This window comes from Thalassophryne amazonica, chromosome 3, assembly GCF_902500255.1.
Source record: "Thalassophryne amazonica chromosome 3, fThaAma1.1, whole genome shotgun sequence".
Classification (NCBI taxonomy): Eukaryota; Metazoa; Chordata; class Actinopteri; order Batrachoidiformes; family Batrachoididae; genus Thalassophryne; species Thalassophryne amazonica.
This window is the reverse complement of record NC_047105.1, coordinates 78,716,315-78,742,206: the sequence shown is the minus strand read 5'-3', so window position 1 is coordinate 78,742,206 and position 25,892 is coordinate 78,716,315. Positions and strand designations below refer to the sequence as shown.

The 25,892-nt window shown below is 40.2% G+C and overlaps 1 protein-coding gene across 2 annotated transcripts in view; it reads left to right on the top strand.

Moving 5' to 3' along the window:
* The first annotated feature begins 5,298 nt into the window (after positions 1 to 5,298).
* ikbke (inhibitor of nuclear factor kappa B kinase subunit epsilon) overlaps positions 5,299 to 25,892 on the top strand; it is a 56,006-nt gene continuing 35,412 nt past the window's right edge. For both annotated transcript variants that reach the window (XR_004559627.1, XM_034166919.1), the window contains exons 1-8: positions 5,299 to 5,548; positions 11,627 to 11,726; positions 11,952 to 12,089; positions 20,293 to 20,422; positions 20,502 to 20,683; positions 21,651 to 21,811; positions 22,086 to 22,196; positions 25,124 to 25,303. Coding sequence is in view for 1 of the 2 variants with exons in the window: in XM_034166919.1 (XP_034022810.1) it covers positions 11,628 to 11,726; positions 11,952 to 12,089; positions 20,293 to 20,422; positions 20,502 to 20,683; positions 21,651 to 21,811; positions 22,086 to 22,196; positions 25,124 to 25,303 (1,001 nt within the window). In the remaining variant the exon portion in view is untranslated. The remainder of the gene's footprint in view (positions 5,549 to 11,626; positions 11,727 to 11,951; positions 12,090 to 20,292; positions 20,423 to 20,501; positions 20,684 to 21,650; positions 21,812 to 22,085; positions 22,197 to 25,123; positions 25,304 to 25,892) is intronic.

The window sequence follows — 25,892 nt, the reverse complement described above, 5'->3', positions numbered from 1 at the left end:
AACTCGGCAAATTAATTTTTTTTTTCATTGAAAGAATGTAAAAACATTCATTATTTGTTTTATGTAACAGCTAAAATAGATCCCTGTCATTTAATATTTTATTAATTTATAAACAACAGAAAAGGAACTTACATTTTGGTGTTCCTCACTGGTGCTTAACAGTCCAACATGAACTTTAAATAGGAGTCCAAAATTGTTCTCAGTCAACTTCGAGAAACAGTTAGTTCAAAAATTATGCTGACGATGTAGTGATACTTCCAAAACAAAAAAAAAAACAAAACAAAACTTTGTGTACTTCCTTACTCCAGCGAAAAATCGCATCAGAAATTTGCCCAGGTTTTCATCTAACAGCTCTTCATGCCTCCAGATGGGATGGATTACAGCAACGAACTGGCCGACAGTGTAACACTGTGATATTGTGAACTAGGAAGCTGCCGACCAGGTCAGGCTCGCTGGCTTCCTGCAGAGCATCACAGCGGAGCTCTGAAAGCGGAGGTCGTCTTGAAGTCCTGAGCGATTTCTCTCACCAGGCACTAGAAGGGCAGCTTGTGGATTAGCAGCTCGGTGCTCGAGGACCACAATGTAAATAAGCATTCGTACTGGAAGCGTTCTTGTGTTATCCTCGGCAGTATTTCTATGTATTGTTATATAATTTTATTGTAGAATAAAATAAAATAAAATTCTGGGAGCAGTGGATTTCTGTTAGCGGCGGATCTCTCTCAGCGCCACGGTGCCGTGAGGCTTCTTCACACCGACATTAAAGCTTCTGCAATTGTTCGCCAAATGCACGTAGCGTAACACAGCGGCCACCGCGTCATAATCCAGAATGGCCGCGGGACACAAAATGACGTGACCGATACGTCACATGAAAACCCTCTATAACTAAACACCACGCCCATTTGTGTATCTGGGCGGGATTTGCAGCATGAAATGGTACAAATGGTTTAGTTGCAGCCGGTCTGCTCTGTGTCAGCCTGATCCCATCAGATCTCAGAAGCTAAGCAAAGCAGGATCTGATTAGTACTTGGATGGGAGAACTCTTTGGAACACCAGCGGCTGTGTGTGTTTCTCCAGGTGAAACTGGAGTTGCATCAGGAAGGGCATCCGGCGTAAAACTGTGCCAATTACCAATGCGGATCTGGCTGTATCCGCTGTGGCGACCCCGAACAAAAACCAGGAGCAGCCGAATGAACAACATTCTCTTGTAGTTTAGTTGACTTTTAATCCAGTGTGACTTGAAGCAGAAGTTCAGTTTCATCATGGGTCCACATTAACGTCTCAGCTTTTGCTCTTGATTTATAGCATTCATATGTTTACCGTCTTAAATGATAAATGAAAAATAGACTGCATTTATATAGCGCTTTTCCATCTGCATCAGACGCACAAAGCGCTTTACAATTATGCCTCACATTCACCCTGATGTGAGGGTGCTGCCATACAAGGTACTCACTACACACCAGGAGCAACTAGGGGATTAAGGACCTTGCCCAAGGGCCCTTAGTGATTTTCCGGTCAGGTTGGGATTTGAACCGATGATCCTCTGGTCTCAAGCCCAGCGCTTAACCACTAGACCACCACCTCCCCCTCTTGAGATCCTGATCTTGTAATTATGAGATATTTTCTCATAATTATGAGATCAGCGGTGTAATTTTTTTTAATCCAGGGAATGCAATACGCTTCTGTACCCACCAACCACAAAATAAATAAATAAATAAAAAATCGCAGGCTACCATGATTGCAATTTTTTTTCTTTAGCCACTGTTAGTTAAACTGTAACTTAAGGCAAGCATTAGAAACTAGCTAAGGTTAGTGCACATAGACGCCAAAGGCAAGCATTAGAAACTAGTTAAGGCTTGTAGTTTTATGTTGACACGGGACACAATCTAATTTAAAACCTCTGAAGGGAAGAAAGTGTACACATTACAATTAATTGTGTATGGGTTGGCGTGGAGACAGTCACTTCCGGTGAAGTGGCCAATCTGAAGGCGAGAATTCATACTTCTGCGACTGGCGCCCGATGACAACAAGCTCGGGCTGCATTGATTGTCTGTTGAAATCAGCTGGTTTTGTTTTGTCTCTAAGTTGTTTCTAATAGCCAGCTGATAGCTCTCACTGCTGAGAACAATGAGATTTATACACCAAGCTGACCTGAAATGAACCATTGTACATTAAACTGACTTTATTGACAAGTTTGACCCCTTTGAAAAGTGACCAAATTACATGTATTTGTACTGAACTCGTCGATGTTTTCATCGGCCAAAAATGGCCACCAGAGGTCACTCAGTGTAAAGTCCACGGCAATACAAATACATGTAATTTGGTCACTTTTCAGACTTGTCAATTTAATGTACAACGGTTCATTTTAGGTCAACTTGGTGTATAAGTCTCATCGTTCAAGGCAGTGAAAGCTATCAGCTGGCTATTAGAAACAAGTTAGAGACAAAACAAAACCAGCTGATTTCAAGTGTGTGTGAGTGTGTTTTCACCCAGCAGCCAGTCACGGAAATATGAATTCTCGCCTTCCGATTGGTGACTTTGCCGAAGTGACCTAGCACTGACCTTGAGAATTGGCGGGGAGGGGGGTCAGCTCCCCCCAGTACCCCCTGTAATTCGAACCATGACTGTTCCGTTTTATTTTGGTGTTCTTCACTTATGTTCTGCTTTTATAATGGGAGCCAGTTGTGGCTGCTGGTCCTGGAGTGACCTGTGGTTAAGGATTAGAAGTGAAATAGGAGGCGCCGTCAGCGGCTGTATATGAAATGGACGAAATGGAGACTAATAATCACGAAATGGGGGTAAAAAGTAACGAAATGGAGCAGACTGAGCCAGACTAACTCCAAATATAATTAAATATGATTCACTTAATGACTTTTATTTAATTATTTTTAAGCAAAATGCAGCGAAATGGGGATTGATAATAACGAAACGGGGGTTAAACGTAGCGAAATGGAGCAGACTGACTCCAAATATAATTAAGTACTTTTATTACATTTTGTTAGCGAAATGGGATGAAATGGGGACTGATAACAAAATGGGGGGTGGGGGGTAAAATGGACTGACCTATTGACTGAAGTTTCATCTCTTGAACGCCAGATGGCGCACCTGCCCCTACTACATGTACTGAGCGCATCTCATAAAAAAAGCTAAACAATGAAACAGGGGCGTAGGTTTGCATATGGACCATAGGGACAAGTCACAACCAATATTTTGGGATGGCAAAATAGTCCCTACCAATATTTAGCATTTTTGTTTATATAACAAAATCATTCACTATTTTTCTGCGAACTCGATACTATAATTTTAGTCGTCATGTTTTGTGTTTTCGACGTGCCAGAGTGACAGGGTTACCCATGTTGCAATTTCATTAGCTCACGTTCTTCTCACATGGACGTAAACAAAGTGCATCTCCTGGCAGGCAGTGCTTCATTTGTAAAGTGGGAGGTCCCGGAGCGCAGAGGATGGGTGGCTCCGGTGCAGTGTTGCCAGATGTACGATAATTATCGTATTTGTATGATAGTTGTGCCCTCTGTACGATGTACGATCAATAGTGGGAAAAAATCCAATATGTACGATAATTTCAGTTGGTTGCCCAAACACGCATCTCTCTCTGACACCCAAGAATCATTTTGCAGGCGCTGCACTCAGTCGGCATCAAAGACACACCACACACAGGGCTGCTGCTGCTGGCTTTCGGCGACCGTCATTTGAAAGCCCGCCCCCTCTCATACAGAGTAATGAGTTCCATCCAATCTGTGCCGTGACAGGAAGATTCCCCAGCCAACTTTTTTTTCGAAACTTTATTTCAACAAATGCAATAACAAACGAACAAAACACAAGAGCAAAGAGATATACAAGAAAAATAAAAAGTTCAAGTTCCTTATGGAGGTGTCAACATTTTTTCTGTGTTCAACAAAATCTGCACAAGTGTCCATGGCATCGGATGACGACAGCGACCTCGAGGTTGAATTCGACTCTTTCTAGTCTGGTAATTAACACGTTTGTGTCCCTTCACAGAAAAAAAAAATGTTTCTAGTCTGGTAGTGCATTTGCTTGTGCATTTGCATTCTTTTTGTGCCATAGTTTCCCCATTACTATAATTACTGTTTAAAAATGTGACATAAAATTCTTTGTAAATTTAAAAAAAGAAACGCTAAAATAGCTACGTTGTATGCGTTTTGTTTGTGTATGATAATTTCTCCCAAAATACGATCATTTTGAGGTTTTGGTACAATAGTTTCATATTTCATATCTGGCAACACTGCTCCGGTGCAGAAAAGCAAGAAGGGGGGGGGGGCTGGAGAACAATGCTGTGCGCCACATTTAAAATAAACTGCACACCCACACAAACACGCACACACACCTTCACAAATGACACTAACATCCTGCCTTTTCCTCAAAAATTCCTACATTTATGTTTGCTGTCTGTCTCTGTACTTTTCTGTCACTTTTGCGCTCTTTTTCATACTTTCCCTCGTTTCAAAAGTCACCGAACGCACTGTTGGAAAGCATAGGTTCTTGGCTTGCTGTCAAATTTTTCAGAGTGAGGGCTTATATGAGAACTTACGGTAATGAGAATCAGCGGCGCACTAGTTTTTTTTTTTTTTTTATTATTATTTTTTTTTCTCAGCGGCGCACTAGTGTGAAACTTCCGTGTTTTTCCTCTGCGTTATAACATCACAGGCTTACGTTTACCGTAATACACCATATATATCATTGGAAATCGTTTTTTTTTTTTTTTTTTTTTTTTTTTTTTTTGGCAAATTAGGTTGCTAGATACCTACAACTGCATTATTGATGAAGAGAATAGATTATACATCTTGGTTGCAAAAACTTTTTTTTTTTTTTGTTAGCTCCACAAGTATTTTTTTGTTGTCTTGATCTCTCAGGTGTAGGCCTATAGAATAGATTAGTGATTTTGGGTGCAATTTTGTTATTTAAGCTATTTGTTTGTTTGCCTACACACTTAATAATGTAAATAAAGTGTTAAATATTAATAAAGTGTCGTCATATGTTATGTATTATGCTGTACTTGTGCGTCTAATGGTGTGAGTGGGTTAGGGGGTGGTGGTGGGCAGGGGGGCCGGGGGGGTATTGTCCCTACCAAAGCTGAGACCAAACCTACGCCCTTGCAATGAAATAAAAGTAATTATCAGCAGTCAGTCTGGTTCACTCTACTCCATTTCGTTACATTTTACCCCCATTTCGTGATTATCAGTACCCATTTCGTATTTTAGTATGGCCCCGCTGTCAGTGAACAAAACCTGACATGTATGTTTTGTGTGTTTCCGCCGTGTTCACTTCCTGAAACAGAGTTAGCTAAAACTGTTCGCTGGTGTATCAACTAAACTAAAAGAGCTGATTTTTTTTCCCACCTCAGCAGCTCCTCAGTTTATCTGTTCAGAAAATAGATATTCTGCAGCTTTCCGACACCAGAAAACAAGTTATTTCAGTCGTGCCCCCGTAGATTTATCGTAAAACACGGACAACAACTTACCGACAGGAGCAGATTTTACTTCTGAGGTCATTTCTTCGACTAAACAACCAGCAGGTAAGTAAGCTAACCTCACCGAAGATAACTGCTTTATCAAAGTACTCAACACAGTCAGAACTAGTAAGTAAAATGCATTAGCAGTTGGTTGACAACTCACGGTGAATAATTTATGTGGAACCCAGCAGTTATCTGTTTATTCCACGATCGGGAAGTTAGCTTTTTTTTCTTCCAAATTAAGCAGAGGACTATCAAGAGTACAATTAAAAATACTGATAAAAGTTCTTCAAAGTGTCACATAACATAAGAGTACAATGAAAAACATAAACTACAGTAGTTTTCACTCATTAAGTTTTACTGACACGAGTAATGTTGCATAACAAAGGAAAAGTGTGCCAGTGTTTTGTTTTTAGCATTGAAGAAACATTAGAAATAGAAAAATAAATTGAGTTGTGCAGTGATTTGTTACAGCTGTGGTTTCAGATTGTGTTCACTGTTAGTTAATCTGTCAGTTAAATTGTGCACATAATCTGCCTTTTATTCTGTATAACCTTAGTTGGAAAATGAATTTCTCTGTAATATCTATCCAGCAGTCTCACATTTATTTCATTTACACTGATTAAATCTGAATCTGTAAGTATGGCCAGTGACATTTTTTTTTCTATTTTGCCATGGGTAAAATACAACTGTGTTTTGGTTATAGGAAGAAGCCTCAAGTAGGGCAGACTCAGTAGGGTGACCATCTGCTATGGCCATAATAACATGACAAAACAACAACCACAACAAAAGAATGACAACACACAATGACAGAAATGTTGCACCTAGACAGCTATATATAGTCCACTGTTCACAATGGCAGGATCATTGAAAAGACATCTTTTCAACAATCCTGCCACAAGTCCTACAGAAATAGACTGAGTTAGTAAACCTATAACTCTTCACTCAGATTATCTATAAATGAGGTTAATGTGCAGTTGTCACTTGTTGCTTGATGGGCATTCCCAGGATGTGCTAATATCTCTATCAGATGTCTTGTAAGTCACTTCAGAGGTATTATTGGAATTGCCTTTATTGTCATTGTAATTTAGATTGCAATGAGATTTGATTGCAACTCCAAAAGTTCCTTTTCCGAGGTGCGAATAATTGTTAGCCAAATAAAAGATAATGAAATTTAACAAATAAATTATTTAAATATATGTACAACTAAATAAAATGTGGACCAAAGTAAAATGTAAAATGAGAATTATGTACAACTGTGGAATAATATTGCACAGGAAAATATGGCACATGGTTACAGATATTGCAGAAGAAACTTGAAAAGTGCAGATTAAAGTGGTTTGTTATTGTTCAGGGCAGTGATTGCTCTGGGGAGAAATCTGTCCCCGAGTCTTTGTCCTAATTTTGATTGATCTATACCGTCGACCGGAGGGTAATATAGGTCAAACAAGTGGTTGCTGGGGTGGGATTATCTAGTTACACAAATGGGGGTTTTAGATTTAAGAGCCTTTAATACTAGCTAACGTTTACAAAACAGAAGAGAAAAATGCCATATGTATGAGACCCCTGTCACACCTTGAAGATTTAGCCGACATATGCTGACTGTATTAAAAACGTATAATAATAAGTTGTGGGTAAGTTTTGCATAAGTTAAGAGCACATTGAAGCACACTGATATACGTCATAATACGCTGAGCACCTCAAAAAAAAATTTTGGACATGCATATGCACAAATTTTCTTCTTGTGCCAGTGTATGACTCATACGTTCCACATATGCAGGACATAAGTTGTAGGTAAGTTATGCGATTGTTGACATACGTTTCTTGTAAGTTACTCATAAGTAGAAATACATCCATTGATGGTGTCCATTGATTGGCTGAAAGCTGCAGTCCTCATGCAAACAGACTGTTTCAAAAAAACCATTCACACATGGAGTAAGTGACTCTTGTGGGCGCAGTTCCGATAATCCGATAACCGATAATTATCGAACATAACGTTTTCATTATCAGATTATCTTTTTAGATAACTTTAAAAACCATTATCGGACTAATTATCTTGTGATCAATTTTTGTTTGATAATTTTTAGACCGATAATGTGGTAAATAAAGCTGATCAGCTACAAACAGTTATAAAATTTAAAAACAGTTGAGCACCTACCTATTAAATGCTTCGTAGCAGATATGTAATTATCCCCTCTGCAAAACAGAGGAGAGCTGCTTCTAGAAGAAACCTCTCTATTCTCTGCAGGCAAAGGAGAACTGGTCACCAAAGAAAAACTCATTTCTTTTAACCCCATACTGAAACGCAGGCAATATCACCCAAATCATCCATCCATCCATCCATTTTCTTCCGCTTTATCCGGAGTCGGGTCGCAGGGGCAGCAGCTCAAGCAAAGCCGCCCAGACCTCCCGATCCACACACACCTCCTCCAGCTCCTCCGGGGGAACCCCAAGGCGTTCCCAAGCCAGCCGAGAGATGTAGTCCATCCAGCATGTCCTGGGTCTTCCCCGGGGCCTCCTCCCAGTGGGACGTGCCCGGAACACCTCTCCAGCGAGGCATCCAGGGAGCATCCGGAAAAGATGCCCGAGCCACCTCAACTGACTCCTTTCGATGTGGAGGAGCAGCGGCTCGACTCCGAGCTCCTCCCGAGTGACCGAGCTCCTCACCCTATCTCTAAGGGAGCGCCCAGCCACCCTGCGGAGGAAACTCATCTCGGCCACTTGTACTGACGATCTCGTTCTTTCGGTCATGAGCCAAATCTCATGACCATAGGTGAGGATCGGAACGTAGATCGATCGGTAAATCGAGAGCTTTGCCCCCCTACTCAGCTCTCTCTTCACCACGACGGTCCGATACAGCGACCGCATCACTGCAGATGCTGCACCGATCCGTCTATCGATCTCACGCTCCATCCGTCCCTCACTCGTGAACAAGACCCCGAGATACTTAAACTCCTCCACTTGAGGCAAGGACACTCCACCGACCTGAAGAGGGCAAAGCACCTTTTTCCGGTCGAGAACCATGGCCTCGGATTTGGAGGTGCTAATTTTCATCCCGGACGCTTCACACTCAGCTGCAAACCGCCCCAGTGCACGCTGAAGGTCCTGATTTGACGAAGCTAACAGAACCACATCATCCGCAGACAGCAGAGACAAGATTCTGTGGTTCCCAAACCAGACCCCCTCTACACCCCGGCTGCGCCTAGAAATTCTGTCCATAAAATAATGAACAGAACCGGTTCATCACCCAAATCAGAGTATTTTTAACTTATTTCGGACAAGTTATTTAAATTAATGTCACGTCTGAAGTTTCATAAAGTGAAAATATTAGATATATGTTTTAGTTTTTTAAAGTAATGCGCTAATTTTTAAGGTTTTAGTGAGGACATGCTGTGTCCAGGTGCATTATGGGTGATAGGGTAATCTCAGTACGTTCACGACAGGAGAAATGCATTTAAACAGGCTCCACGGACAACAGCATTAAACTCTAGTGCCTAAAACTCTCGTGAATATATTCTCTGGGTTTATAGATGTTGTTATTGTGTTTGTGTTTATTAAATTCCACGCGTCTTAAATGTAGCAGACACGGATTATCTGAAATTTTGTTTTGGCAAGATTTTACGGTCTCTACTGCCATCTACTAGCCAGTAGTGTTCATGGCAGTATTGGCCCTGAAGCTGGGCTGATATTTTCAATCACTGTACTCTGTTCCATCTCAAACTGTACGACAGAACTGCACGGTGTAAAAATTCAGAGCACCCGATTTATGTTCTCACACACATTGTACGTTCAAAAACCACACGTCTAACTCATATTTATAGAAGCAAAACATAAACAGAAGCTTTTTTTTTTTTTCAAAATTTAATTTACATTTCTTATTTTTCATAAAAACCTCCAATGGGAGACATCAAAGTTTAAAAAAAAATTACAAGACAGGTCTGCGGTGTTTGCACAGGCACAGTGCGAGCAGTTGGATGCTTGTTGCGCTTCAGCAGCGGGATAACCTCACAATGACCGGCCAGAATATCAAACAGGTTTGATTTTCATCTGACCATACGATCACCGATCAGGAGGTGGTCGTGAGATGTTAAATGCAGCTCGTTACTCCATGTATATGAAACGATGCAGGACGCGCGATTAACCTGAAACTCAATGCGATCCAAAAAATTCTCGCACAAATGAAAAATCAGCTGAAAAAGGGGCAAAACTCGCACAGTGTAAACCCAACTTAAGTACTGAATGTCTGGCACCATTAGATCATGGCAGTGTTCTATTTATTTTTGACACGGTTATATCAGATGGTTATCTAATTACAACTTGGCTTTTTTTTTTTCTTTTTTTCTTTTTTTTTGAAAATGCCTGTTTTTACAAATAAAAAATGGAATATTTTACAAAGCACATTTATCTGTAAACACCAACACACGACACACCTCACATTAACGTGTTGGTTTACATAATGAATGATGCAACCAAATCAGTGTTAGCGGAGGCACATTTTACCCAGAATCCTTTGCGATCTGTCTGTGCTTGTTACAAAACTTCAGAATTAGTGCATTATTCAACATTAAAAGATATATGTTATATTTTAACTTTGTACAAATGACAGAATTGACATTAATGGAGTTATTCTATCAGTATTCATTTTATTTATACACCAAACCATAACTCAGCATTGCGTTATTTTCCAAGACCTCCGCCTAACGGCAGCGTTGTGATTGAGTAGAGAGTTGAGCTTCATGGCTCCTCTCAGCTTTTTTCTGTGCTGGAAGCCATGTAGTAAACAGGAGCTTCCAGCAGGGGGCAAAATGTTCCACGACAGAAGTGCTGGCTCATTGTTTGGGTCTGTTGTCGCTTTTGATGCTACCAAAAGTGATCGTGGTGTTAAAACTCAAAATCAGCTTGTTTGTAGTTGCAAGTGTACCAGAGACAATGCTGGAATTTATCGGTTATCTGTAACTTCCGATACATCTTTGGGTGGTTTATCGTTTTATCTTTATCAAAGATAACTTTTCAGTTATCTGATTATCTGTTATCGAAGTTAATTTTTTGGTTATCTGTGCCCACCACTGCTCTTACCTATTACATTGTTTCAGTTGGATTCATCATTACAGCCTGATGAAAATGTATCCATATAAAGCGTCCTCATTTTGGAAAACAATGTCTGAAAATACAGTTCCTTGTCGTGGCTGAATAAATTGTAGTGTTTTAACAGAGGTCTTGCATGGGTTTTCCTGCTCCTGGTGTGTTTCTGAGCCTGAACCAGACAGGGGTACTGATCAGATGGGATTGGGGAGACCGATCAAGTGGCGACACCGGCACTTTGCACCAAAAACAAGATAATTAACTTATTTTAAAAGTTGAAAGTGTCACAGCGTCTCATTCATTCACATTCAGCATTTAGCACAGATACCAGTCAGTTCTTCAACAGTCTGCATGCAATGCAAACAAATCCCATGATCCACCAAGACAAAAATAAAATAATGTTCAGTTACTCTGGTTTGCCTCTGTGTGAAGGGGGCGAAGTCGTGCACCAGCGTATGTGTGCACTTGATTACGTGCTTATCAATATTTATGTGTTCCACCTGCCAAACAAAAGTGTTCTGCCGGCGGTAGAAACGCAAACCAAGCCAGACTTTATTGTTCCAACACGCACCATGGCATGCAGTACTGAACTGAACCACTCGTTGGAAACAGGGCTGTCAGCATACACTGGCTAAATTGTCAAGGTGTGATAGCTCCATAATTTATTAGCTGTACACCCACTTATGCCAGCGTTTTTAGTACGGTCAGCATACGCTGGCTAAATTGTCAAGCTGTGACAGGGCCCTTAGATTTATACAGAAATACAGCTGTCTCAGGGCAGCATGGTGGCTTAGTGGTTAGCACTGTTGCCTCACAGCGCGTAGCTCATGGGTTCAATTCCCACCTGTGGCCTTTCTGTATGGAGTTTGCATGTTCTGTCCGTGTTTGTGTGGGTTTCCTCCAAGTGCTCACACAACGTCCGAACTTTATTGGAATTGGGGTTGTAATTACCACTAATTAATTGTAATTAACACTAGTTCAAAGGGTAAAACACCAGAAGGACCAGACTCTTCTTGTCACTCACAAATTCTGTCTTGCTCAATTTTCCTTTTATTCCAGAATGTCAGAGGTGACAGCCAGTACGTCAAGCTACATTTGGACTTTGCAGGATGTCCTCGGGCAAGGAGCTACAGCCAGTGTCTTCAAGGCTCGCAACAAGGTATATTTACTGGGAATCATCATGGCAACACACTCTTGGAAGTTTTATTTATTTATTTTACCAGGAGGGTTCATGTCACTGAGAGAATCATCTAATGTTCCAGCCTACTGTTCGACCAAAAAAATGACACCAGGATGTGACACATTTGTGGTTGGTGATGTGATGAGTGTGCAGTTGTTTTTGTGACACTGATACATTATGCTGATATCAAATATGTTTGTATAGAGGACGGGTGAGCTTGTAGCTGTGAAGGTTTTTAACGCAGTGAGCTACAACCGCCCCTATGAGGTCCAGATGAGAGAGTTTGAGATGCTCCGGAAACTCAGTCACAGCAACATTGTTAAACTGTACGCCGTAGAAGAGGTAGGTTTACCACAAGAGAAGAAACAACAATCACATTGGCAAAAGACTGGAATGATAGGGTGGACACACATGAATTCAACATCTACATATACAGTACTGTAAGTTTTAGGTATCCCGGAATTATAATAAAAGGAGCATTTGCTACCCCCTTTTTATAGTGGCATGTCAACACAAAATCAGTTCCAACAAAAGTAAATATGTGAGCTATATTTTTTTATTCCATGATAATGGTAATGATAAGTAATACTAATACTAAAAGTAATAATAATAAAGATGATCATTTATTTATAAGTGTACAAGCCAGTAGAATACCACACAGATGCAGTTGCAGTATCATGCATCATTAAAATGATTGTAAAACACAATTACTCATATTTTAAGTCACGTTTTTCTTAAAATTGTTTTCAGGTCCTGTGACTTATAATCTGATGTGACTTGTATTCTGAAAAATCACTCATAAATGGAATCCAATTTTCATATCGATGATCATTAAAAGTTGAAAGTCATCACAGCTGTATATTATAACAGCTAAGTTGTGTGTGTGTGTGGGGGGGGGGGCTTTGATCACGCAAAAACTGGGTAAAGGTGACGTTTGGCATGCTTTTGTATTTTGGGTCAAGGATGAATGGTGCCAAAACAGAATACTGATAGGACTAATAGTTTCGGAGAAGCTGTGAATATTAGCAAATGTTGCAAATTACATTTTGGACTCACACGACTTTCCAACAGGAGCAGTAAATCGTCTTTATATTAAAAGAGTGAGTGTAAGTGCATATAATTGTAAATATGTTTAAAAATGTGGTCCATTTAAAAATCAAATGACAAAATAGAATAGACAGGCGGCCAAGTGCACCTCGGACTATATTTATATACGTATGTGGTATCATTGGAAAGGGGAGTGCTTCAGGGTTAAGGATTTACCACTCGTAGAATTTTCTGTTCTGCCTTATGCCACGAAATCACCCCCTGAAGAAAGGGGAGTGCTTCAAGGTCAAGGATTTATCACTAGTAAAAAATTTTTTATCCTGCCTTATGCCTGCCTTGTTCATCATGTAGATCATATGAATCAGTGATATTTTAAACATGATTAGTCCATACCCTGCCCACTATGATTGATATGGCAGATTACCCCTTTCACCGTTTGCAAGGTCATGTGGGGTCAATATTTACAACATTGGTCAGGTTTAAAATGCTGCTGCTCAGAATGAAATGAGCAGGGGGAGATGAAACTTGGCCACTTTGTGCAAATACAGTGATGCCGGTAACGCGTTACTCTCATCTGACCACTTTTTTAGTAACGAGCAATCTAACGCGTTAATCTTTCCAAATCAGTAATCAGATTAAAGTTACTTCTCCAAGTCACTGTGCGTTACTATTATTTTTGCATTGTGGGTTGATAGCAGCATTAAACTTGGTCTGTGGGCAGGGGGTTGGGGTTCGACTGAACCGCCCACTTTAAGCGAGCTGTGAGCTTTTCATCCGCGGTTTTCTGCAGCAGCTACGACTCGTACTCATCTCTTAAAGCACGGTAACAACAGCACACCTGCACTGAGCTTTACAAAGACATTTTAATGTTTTTTTTTCTCCCTTATTTAGAATTTTGAGCTGAGTCGCACCGTATCTGCTCGCTAAAAACAGCTGATCCCCCACGACGCGTCAGCAACACTATTTTCCACTCAAATGCACCTAAAGTCTCTTTCTGATGACCACATGATGTGAAAATGCAGTAAAACTTTCTTACCTGTAAATCTGGTCATGTTTTCTGCATAAATAAATGTTATCCATTCTTTGTGCTCAAACGCCAAAGCAGGGGCAAATCCAGATGGAATGGGGGCATGGGGCAGGGATGTGCCCCCCACCACAACACCCCTAGATTAAAGGTCCAGTTTTGAAGCCTTTTTTACTACAACTACTAATACTACTTATAATAATAATAATTTTGAAAAGTAAAATGTTTAGAGAGAATTTAAATGTTAGAAAAATGTTAAAAAGAATTCAATAATTACATTTATAAACAATGTAGGTTAGAAATTGCAAGTTTTACTGTTACAGTACTGTCAGCAGTTAAATATGAGGTCAAGAAAGAGGTCTTTATTTTACTTTTATAAAACAAGTATTTGTTTTCATTGAAGTCAAGAAAGGGTGACTATAAAGTGAGTTTTGGCAAAACAGGTATCATTGTCATGTTGAGGTGGCAGAGGGTTGTTGTCAGCAGCTGGGGAAAGTAACTAGTAATCTAACTTAGTTACTTTTACAATTGAGTAAACAGTAAAGTAACTAAGTTACTTTATCAAGGAGTAATCAGTAATTGGATTACTTTTTCAAAGTAACTGTGGCAACACTGTGCAGATATAGTACCACAATACTCTAAAGGGTTTAATTCCATTTTAGAGGGGAACAGAAATGCCAACGGATGATTTATAGCATGAATAAACACAAAAAAGTGTTCTTTTGATAGTTCAAGAAACACTAAAGCCCATAAAACATCTACAGAAAACCTTGTTTTAGTCGTTGTCTGAGTGGCTTTGACATCGCCCGGCTGCCGTCATTTATGCAGGTCAGGTGGGCGACGTCACTGGTTGTGGGGAAGATGAGTCTCGTTCTGAGATTCCCTGCCAGAGGCACCAACAAAGAGGTTATATATGACTACAAGAGTCCGCACCCCCAATGCTGCCCGCTACACGCAAACGTCCCTTCATGGACATGACACCTCCTAACTGGGCAAAATATTGACGAAGTTCCCGAATGGTAATGCATTTTCAATGGGGATTCGCGACAGAATAGGCTCAGAAAAACACTCGCAAAATACGTGTTAAAATGCCATCCTGACCTGGATAATGAGCCATTAAAATGTATTAACATTAAATTGTGTTAGGAAAGTATTAAACTTACTCTGACACTCACACATTCCCAAATATTAGTGTTGATAGTAACATGGATCTGCACTGTTAAGGTGTGCTGCTGGGCTGAACCGAGCTGCTGCTGCTGCTGTTTTCAGCATCACGCTGTTAACCCCCAAAACGTGAATCAGCTGCAAATCGTGAATTATCCGCAAACCATTAATTTCAAAACATGAATACTGAAAAAAATATCTCCCAAATATATGTATATATATGTATATGTATGTGTATGTGTATATATATGTATATGTATGTGTATGTATGTGTATGTATGTGTATGTATATATATGTATATGTATGTATGTGTATGTATATGTATGTGTATGTATATGCATGTATATGTATATATGTGTGTGTGTGTATATATGTGTGTATATATGTGTATATATGTGTGTATATATATATATATATATACAAGGTCTGTCAATAAAGTATAGGTCCTTTTTATTTTTTTTCAAAAACTATATGGATTTCATTCATATGTTTTTACGTCAGACATGCTTGAACCCTAGTGCGCATGCGTGAGTTTTTCCACGCCTGTCGGTGACGTCATTCGCCTGTGAGCACTCCTTGTGGGAGGAGTCGTCCAGCCCCTCGTCGGAATTCCTTTGAGAAGTTGCTGAGAGACTGGCGCTTTGTTTGATCAAAAGTTTTTCTAAACCTGTAAGGCACATCGAAGTGAACACGGTTCGAAAAATTAAGCTGGTTTTCGGTGAAACTTTTAACGGCTGATGAGAGCTTTTGAGGTGATACTGTCGCTTTAAGGACTTCCCATGCAGTGGGACGTCGCGCAGCGCTCCCAGGCGCCGTCGTCAGCCTGTTTCAAGCTGAAAACCTCCACATTTCAGGCTCTATTGATCCAGGACGTCGTGAGAGAACAGAGAAGTTTCAGAAGAAGTCGGTTTCTGCGTGGGACGTCAGCCAAGCTTGAACCTTTGTTGCTGATGCAATCACACTTGATTCAAATCCATATAGTTTTTGAAAAAAATAAAAGTCCGTTACTTTTTGGACAGACCTCGTATGTATATTTTTTTCAGTTTAAGTAGTTTATGGATTTCAGTTTACCGCTCAATTACTGCAGGAAATCTTGTAACAGCTCAAATCCATATAGTTTTTGAAAAAAATAAAAAGGTACGATACTTTTTGGACAGACCTCATATATTATGAATGGTATTCATGTTTTGTGAGACCCCCATTCACATTTTGTGAGACTCGTGTTGACGTTTTGGGAGATGTTTTTTTCAATATTCACATTTTACAATTAATGGTTTGCGGATCATTCACAATTTGCAGCTGATTCATGTTTTGGTGGTTAACAGGGCGGCTCCTAAAACATTATGAAACAACAACATCTATATATACTATATTTTTACACAATTATCCTTTATTGACTGAATTTCACTCATGAAGTCATTGGTGTGTGTGTGTGTGTGTGTGTGTGTGTGTGTGTGTGTGTGTGTGTGTGTGTGTGTGTGTGTGTGTGTGTGTGTGTGTGTGTGTGTGTGTGTGTGTGAGTGATGTGTGCAAGTGTTGTCCGTGTCCTCGGACGACACAGGCACGGTCAGGAAACATACACCTGTTTATCAACCAAATGTCACGGACAAAGTGACAAGAATAAAACCACTTACTTATGGAAGGAAATATTGTCTCCCTTTTCTTCCTCCGTTTGTGGCTTTGCGAACATGCGCAGCTTTCTGGCATATTCCACCTGTTTGTTGACGAGACTAATAGAACTTTAGTTTGCAAGCTCAGTAAACTGCACTCGCCCCCAGCAAAGGAGACCCCAACCAGTGATGTCAACCAGAAGAGCCTTCCACTGACTTCAGCCAATGGGGATTTACATGTCAATTTAGCAGTAAATTTGATTCAAATAATATTATTTACACTGTGCTCAAACATTCTGCAAGTGTATGAATAACAATTTTTACTAAGCAATGCACAAATTCTCAAAAAAAGCATTTTTGTTCCCCTTTAAGCTGTATTATTTACCCCAGATTGCCCCCTAGTGGTGGAAAAGACATATGTCCTGAAAGCTTTTAAAATTGATCAGGTAAGGTGCATAACGCCATGTATTGTGTGTGTGTGTCAGCACCAGTGGACAGATAAAATGTGTTGCCATGGTAATCAGGGAATTATGATGTCAGACATGGAATGGGTTTCAGGTTTGAACCCTGAGCAGTTATTCGTCTACACAACCTTGCCAGTCTTGGGACAACAGGCAGTATTTGACTGTTTTGTTTTGTTTTTTGCTGCATTTTGTCCACTTTCATGACTTTTGGATGGATCTCTGATTGTCTTTTGGTTCAAGCATTGCAAGTACTGGAACACAGAAGGTAAGAAACAAAAATAATTAGACTTATGAAATTTTCACTTCACATTTTCCTGTAACGTAGCTGTTCCTGTCCTCATTACCATGAGCATTTACCAAAGTTATTCTCTCCATGAACAGAGTAAAAATCGCTACACCTGTCCCCTTTATACAAACTTTTAAATATCATTGGCACATGATGATAATTAGATTACATAAAGGGTTTAGTTTCAAGACCAAAATGAAGAGAAATCGATAAAACTGCCTTTGATCGATTGCTGTTAAAATGTGCCTCCTTTAAAATGTACCACATCCCTATATCTGACCATACCATCAACACAAAATTAGTACAGTAACCTTTGAAATATTCCAGGCCAGGGTAAGCATAAGCTTTTACGGCTTAGGTATTTATCATAATATTCACAGGTTTGAAATAATATCTTCGGTTTCAGGTATTGATAGTGCATGGTGTTCTTTCATGGACATCCGAATTGCTACATGGTACCTTTTTGCTGTAAACTGTGTGAGTGTGCAAACGGTGAAAGGGATAATCTGTCATAGTGGGCAGAGTATGACTTAACCATGTTTAAAATATCACTGATTTATATGATCTACATGATGAACAAAAGTGGAAAGAAGGAAAGCTTGGTCAGAGGTAGAAATTCTCAATTGTGCCAAAATGGGGTAATCCAGTTTAAGGGGTGGGGTAACTTCGGGGGGTGATTTTGTGGCATAAGGAAGGATAGAAAATTCTACAAGTGGTAAATCCTTAACCTGAAGCACTCCCCTTTCCAACGATGCCACATATATAAATATAGTCCAAGGTGCAAATGAGAATGGAAAACTAAGCACTTTTCCCCAATCTGGCCTCCTGTCTTGAAGTAATAATAAAAATGTATCCATTGTACCAAGTTAGTCCCATTGAGATTGAGACCTCTTTTGCAAGGCAGACCTGGGCAATTATAAAGATTCCAATTCACCTAACCTGCATGTCTTTAAATGTGAGAGGAAACCGGAGCACTTGGAGGAAACCCACACAAACACAGGGAGAGCATGCAAACTCCACACAGAACGGCCACAAATTTTTTTATGCTTCCTGATGCTTTAAATGTGCCTAAAATATTTGCACAGTACTGTATATGTAATGTTTATGCTTGGGGACAGATGCACATAACTCTATATAGATTCAAAAATAAATCTCATTAAACTTTGTTTATAAAGCAGCATTTTACAGTGCATCCGATAAGTATTCAAGTAACGCTTCACTTTTCCACGTTTTATATCACAGCTATATTCTAAAATGGATGAAAATTTTTTTCCCTCAAAACACAATACCCCATAAAGACAATGTGAAAATTGCTTTTCTGAGATTTCTGCAAATTTATTAAAAATAAAAACAGCTACGAAATCACATTTACATCAGTATTCACAGCCTTTGTTATAAAGCTCAAAATTGAGTTCAGGTTCATCCTGTTTCCACTGGTCATCCTTGAGATGTTTGTGCAGCTTAACTGGAGTCCGCCTGGGGTAAATTCAGTTGATTGGACCTGATTTGAAAAGGCACACACCTGTCTACATATAAGGTCCCACAGTTGACAGTCCATGTCAGACCACAAACCAAGCATTAAGTCAAAGAAATTGTCTGTAGACCTCAGAGACAGGATTGTCTCAAGGCACAAATCTGGGGTAGGGTACAGAAACATTTCTGCTGCTTTGAAGGTCCCAATGAACACAGTGGCCTCCAACATCTGTAGATGGAAGAAGTTTGGATTTACCAGGACTCTTCCTAGAGCTGGCTGCCGTCTAAACTGAGGGATTGGGGGAAAAAGACCTTAGTCAGGGAGGTGACCAAGAACCCGATGGTCATTCTGTCAGAGCTCCATCATTCTTCTGTGGAGAGAGGAGAACCTTCCAGAAGGACACCCATCTCTGCAGCAATCCACCAGTCAGGCCTGTATGGTAGAGAGGCCAGATGGAAGCCACTCCTTAGTAAAAGGCACATGGCAGCCCACCTGGAGGCACCTGAAGGACTCTCAGACCATGATAAACAAATTTCTCTGGTCTGACAAGACAAAGATTGAACTCTTTGATGTGAATGCCAGGCACCATGTTTGGAGGAACCCAGGCACCATCCTACAGTGAAGCATGGTGGTGGCAGCATCATGCTGTGGGGATGTTTTTTCAGCAACAGGAACTGGGAGACAAGAGACATCCTGGATGAAAACCTGCTCCAGAGCGCTCTTGACCTCAGACTGGAGTGACAGTTCATCTTTCAGCAGGACAGTGACCCTAAGCACACAGCCAAGATATCAAAGGAGTGGCTTCAGGACAACTCTGTGAATGTACTTGAGTGGTCCAGCCAGAGCCCAGACCTGAATCTGATTGAACATCTCTGGAGAGATTTGAAAATGGCTGTACACTGACGTTCCCCATCCAACCTGATCGAACTTGAGAGGTGCTGCAAAGAGGAATGGACAAAACTGCCCAAAGATAGGTGCACCAAGGTTGTGGCATCATATTCAAGAAGACTAAATGCTGCCAAAGGTACATCAACAAAGTATTCAGCAAAGGATGTGAATACTTATGTAATATGATTTCTTAGTTTATTATTATTATTATTATTTTTAATAAATTTGCAGAAATTTCATGAAAACCTTTTTTATGTCATCATTATGGGGTGTTGTAAGTAGGATTTTGAGGGGGGAAAATTAATTTACTCAAATTTGGAGAAAGGTTGTAACATAAAGTGGAAAAACTGAAGCGCTGTGAATACTTTCCAGACGTACTGTATACAGTAAATGAGCGAGTCACTCCCAGGTTCTCTTGTGGCCAGACTGTAGCTATTTGGATGGGATTCATTGTATATGGGAGGTGGGATAACAATATCCATTTGAAACCAAATTAAATCTGTCATTAAATTAGAGTATGTTTTACTTGAGAGAGTGAGAGCCCTCCCCAGTTAGTCTTCGCTCTCTTTTGCCCTCTCTTCTTTTAGCTTCTTTCTAAACAGAAAGTGCTGGTGATGGAATATTGTTCAGGAGGCAACTTGCTCAGCTTACTGGAGGAACCAGAAAATGCTTTTGGCTTGCCTGAAAAAGAGTTCTTTACACTTCTGCAGTGTGTAGGTGGGTGTACAGTATATCTGTGTTTCCCTAAATATTCCAACAATCAGCAGTTAAGATTTCCTCCCGCTGTTCTGTTCAGTGCAGGGAATGAACCACCTGCGTGAAAATGGAGTGGTACACCGTGACATTAAGCCAGGAAATATCATGCGTCAGGTTGGAGATGACGGCAAATCTGTTTATAAACTGACGGATTTTGGAGCAGCAAGAGAGCTGGAGGATGATGAGAAGTTTATATCTATTTATGGAACTGAAGAGTATCTGGTAAGTAAACAGACCCACACACAAAATTCATGTACGTTACTACTGACTGACAATGAGATGCTCAGTTTTATAGTACAGTGCTTAAATTTTGAAACATAGATAACTAGCTGTTGTAAACAATTCAGAGACAGAGCCTAAAGAGATGAGTTTTAAGGCACCTTGACACTTGCACAAATTTGATCTCAGCACTGGCAAGCAATCTGGCGTGCCAGTGAGTAAAATCATCGTAACTTTTAATTAAATATGTACTGTCAATGCTTTTTTCCCTGAAGGTGACACGTAAATATTGATGCGCATGTCATCCAGTGCGCGCATGGCAGAGCGCACGAGACAGCCTGCAGCTGTAGATAATTTCTCTGTGATTCTGGCAGCGATGAGAGAATGGTTTCATCAGCCAGGTTATGAAAGCAAATGCGTCATCGGCTACGAAATTATTATTTGATATAGCGTGGCGTCAAGCGGAACAAAGCGTGGCCGTCCAGTGGGGAAAAGCGGGAGACATTGTCATGACAAATTGAGTGGTAGTATGGGGTTCAAATCTGTGCAAGTGTCAAAGTGCCTTTACATGCTTCAAAAATTTCATTATTTAGTACGGGTGGCCCTCTAGTGGTCAGTAGAATAAACAGATCATGTAGAATTTAAATTCTAGCAGTAGCTAGAATTTAAATTCCGTTCTATCAGTTAGTGGCGGTAATAATAGCTGCCTATTTTTATTTTCCAACTAAGGTATGTACTTTCAGAATACATCTTCAAATTTTTAAATCCATCAGCATGACTGGATTTCCTCAGCATAACTAGAACTCCTCTGCAACTTGTTTTGTGGTGCTGTGTGTGTGTGTGTGTGTGTGTGTGTGTGTGTGTGTGTGTGTGTGTGTGTGTGTGTGTGTGTGTGTGTGTGTGTGTGTGTGTGTGTGTGTGTGTGTGTGTGTGTGTGTGTGTGTGTGTGTGTGTGTGTGTGTGTGTGCAGCATCCAGACATGTATGAACGTGCAGTGCTGCGTAAGCCCCACCAGAAGACTTACGGCGTGAGTGTAGACCTGTGGAGTATTGGTGTCACATTTTACCATGCAGCCACCGGCAGCCTTCCATTCACACCATACGGGGGACCCCGAAAGAACAAAACCACTATGTACGTTGGAAGGAAAAGTAAATTAGACTACATTTTTGATTGTAACTTTTTCTAACTCATGTGGTAAATCACATACAGTACATGTTGGTTTAAATTTTTATGTCACTGCTGGTGAACGTGCTTTTTCATGCATGATGTCAGCGAGTTGTCATCTTTAACATGTTAATAATAGTCAATCCAATGAATTTTACCAAATACCAAGAATCTTCTGTAACCAAAGGCAGAGATAGATTATAAAGGGGTGCGAGCATAATCTATGTGTTTTGTTGTGCAGGTACAAAATAACTGCAGAGAAACCCATGGGAGCAATCGCAGGAATACAAAAGACAGAAGATGGACCTATTGAGTGGAGCTACCACCTACCCCATAGCTGCCAACTGTCACAGTATGTTGTTACATGATGAGTGCATGACAGTATATTTAAGGATTCAAAGGAGTTTATTGTCATATGCACATAGGAACATGTTCCCTGCACAATGAAATGTGTTTACTGCATTTAACCCATCCTAATTGCCAGTTAGGAGCAGAGGTCGCCTTTACGGTGCCCGGGGACCCAGCTCTAGATGTATGTCCCTGCCCTGAGTCACGAGCAGGGCTGAGCAAACCTTGACCGGCTTCATGACACACTTAACAAACAACACACATAAGCCGGTCCGGTACGTAAACACACATAAAAGCACACACAAGGAAAGTATTTGGAAAGAAAAAACCTCCATTGCTGCTGTGTTGAACACACACAGCACCACTGAAGCAAAAAAAACCCCATAAGCACAGAAAACTGTCACAGAAAAACAGTAAACAATCACAGCAGACAACAGACGATATATAGACAGTATATAACTACTAGCTTATTTTCATTATTTACAATTTTATTTTACATGTTGTAGATTTTTAATGATTCATCAGTTTATATGTGCTTTAAAAGATATCAACATATAGTACCTACGTTCTTACGTTTCCATTTGATAGCATATAGATTATGCTTTTTATTTTCCTATAGTATGCTAGCAGAGTTACTTTAGATAGATACCAATATACATTACATCATATCTTCTGTTTCTATTATAAAATACCAGATTTATAGCTTAGCCTACTAACTACGAGGGCTGTCAATAAAGTAACGGTCCTTTTTATTTTTTTCAAAAACGATATGGATTTCATTCATATGTTTTTACGTCAGACATGCTTGAACCCTCGTGCGCATGCGTGAGTTTTTCCACGCCTGTCGGTGACGTCATTCGCCTGTGAGCACTCCTTGTGGAAGGAGTCGTCCAGCCCCTCGTCGGAATTCCTTTGTCTGAGAAGTTGCTGAGAGACTGGCGCGTTGTTTGATCAAAATTTTTTCTAAACCTGTGAGACACATCGAAGTGGACACGGTTCGAAAAATTAAGCTGGTTTTCAGTGAAAATTTTAACGGCTGATGAGAGATTTTGAGGTGATTCTGTCGCTTTAAGGACTTTTCACGGTGCGAGACGTCGTGCAGCGCTCTCAGGCGGCGTCATCAGCCTGTTCAAGCTGAAAACCTCCACATTTCAGGCTCTATTGATCCAGGACGTCGTGAGAGAACAGAGACGTTTCAGAAGAAGTCGGTTTCAGCATTTTATCCGGATATTCCACTGTTAAAGGAGATTTTTTTAATGAAAGACGTGCGGACGGATCCGCGCGTCGGGACGCAGCCGGTGCGGTGCAGCGGCACAGGAAAAACACCTCCGTGTTGATAACCATTTGTAAAATCCAGGCGGCTTTTGATGGCTTTCAGTGGAGTGAGTATATGAGAAATTGTTTAACAGGCAGGACATGTTCCAACTTGTCCTTAAGGCTTTCAACAGAGGTGTTTTTCCTGTGGCGGAGCGTCGCGGCGGCTGCGTCCCGATGCGCGGACCCGTCCGCACGTCTTTCATTAAAAAAATCTCCTTTAACAGTGGAATATCCGGATAAAATGCTGAAACCGACTTCTTCTGAAACTTCTCTGTTCTCTCACGACGTCCTGGATCAATAGAGCCTGAAATGTGGAGGTTTTCAGCTTGAACAGGCTGATGACACCGCCTGAGAGTGCTGCGCGACGTCTCGCACCGTGAAAAGTCCTTAAAGCGACAGTATCACCTCAAAATCTCTCATCAGCCGTTAAAATTTTCACTGAAACCCAGCTTAATTTTTCGAACCGTGTCCACTTCGATGTGTCTCACAGGTTTAGAAAAAATTTTGATCAAACAACGCGCCAGTCTCTCAGCAACTTCTCAGACAAAGGAATTCCGACGAGGGGCTGGACGACTCCTCCCACAAGGAATGCTCACAGGCGAATGACGTCACCGACAGGCGTGGAAAAACTCACGCATGCGCACGAGGGTTCAAGCATGTCTGACGTAAAAACATACGAATGAAATCCATATAGTTTTTGAAAAAAATAAAAAGGACCGTTACTTTATTGACACCCCTCGTATAATTTAATTTTACTACTAGTCTACATACTAAAATACCTATACTACAATCTTCTCCTGTATTGATATTTAGGTTTAAAAACCTACTCTTGTATATTATATAGTGCCATATTTATTGTATATGTTGTTTATTACCCTTATTATTTAAATATCAGTTTTTTATATATATATATGATGTCTTATCTTTCTTATGTCTTATTATTTATTATTATATATATCCTTTTTTCTTGAGTCACTTGGGTGGGTAGGGAGAGTTCCCATGGGATAAAAAAGCTTTTCAACCTACCATCCCTGGTTCTCAAGACCAAGCACCTAAGTGGCTCTACTCTTCTATTTTACTCTTCCTTTTTAGATATTTAGATATACCTTAGTATACTAGCATAGTTCCACCTTAGAAATGGAATATGATATATAAGATATACCTACTGAATTTTCATGTGTGATACTCATTTTTACCTGAGGCCAAAAAATATAGCCATCGAGTTTTGTAAAGGCTTCGCGTCCGTCCGTCTGTCTGTGCTCAGCATAAGTCCAGTTCTGTTACCGCCAGGGTCTTCAAATTCACAGGGAACATTCTTGGGACACAGACCTTGGACAAGTTCAAAGATGGCTAACATTGACCTATTTTAAGGGGTCAAAAGGTTACATTCTGCTTCCTATTGTTATGCTCATATGACCGACATCATAAGTAAAGTTCTGTTGCTGCCAAGGTTTTCAAACTCACAGGGAACATTCTTGGCACACAGACCTTGGACAAGTTCAAAGATGGCTAACCTAGACCTATTTCAAGAGGTTAAAATGTCACATTCTTTTTCCTATGTTTATGCTCATACGGCTGTGGGTATTTAACATTGTATTATATTTCTGTCTCTAGGGGTCTAAAGCTGCATTTGGTTCCAGTGCTTGCAGGCATACTGGAGGCTGACCAGGATAGATGCTGGGGATTTGACCAGTTTTTCACAGCGACCACAGACATACTGCAGCGGGAACCGGTTCATGTGTTCTCTTTGCAACAGGCGGTGGTGCACTCTGTCTACATCCACCACTACAGCACGTAATTAATGTTTTTTTTTTTTGTTTTGTTTTTCCTGTTCTACTGAGTCCCACACCTGTTAAATACTTTTCTTATATCTCGTTATAAAGTCATTTTTGCAAGAAGACATAACAATCATGGAAATGTAAGTAAACTGTGATTGTGTTTTGTGAACCAGCTGAATTTTGTGCTGCATGCTTATTTAAACCTTAACTGCCACAGATTTGTTAAATGTAAAACTGTAAAAAAAAAAATTGATTGAGGTTTTTATTCTAGGTTTAACTTTGAAGGAGCAGTTCTGAAAATAGAAATTAGTCCAGGTTAAACTCTTGCTCAAATAAGATAATTATTAAAGGTGAAGTGTTACTGTCCAAAAACCATAGCTGCATTTCGTGATAACAGTCACAAAATGACTTCATGGTCACGAACTATAGATTAATTTACTTTTTGTGATGCCATTATGAAATGGCATGAGATTGGCTTGGAACAGTACGACATAGATTTTTGATAGTGGAAGAAAAGCAATGCAGAATACTTATTAAACCAACATCAGTCAAAATAAAATGATTCCTCACTTCCACTTTCATTCGTTGTCCAATTTGAACCATTT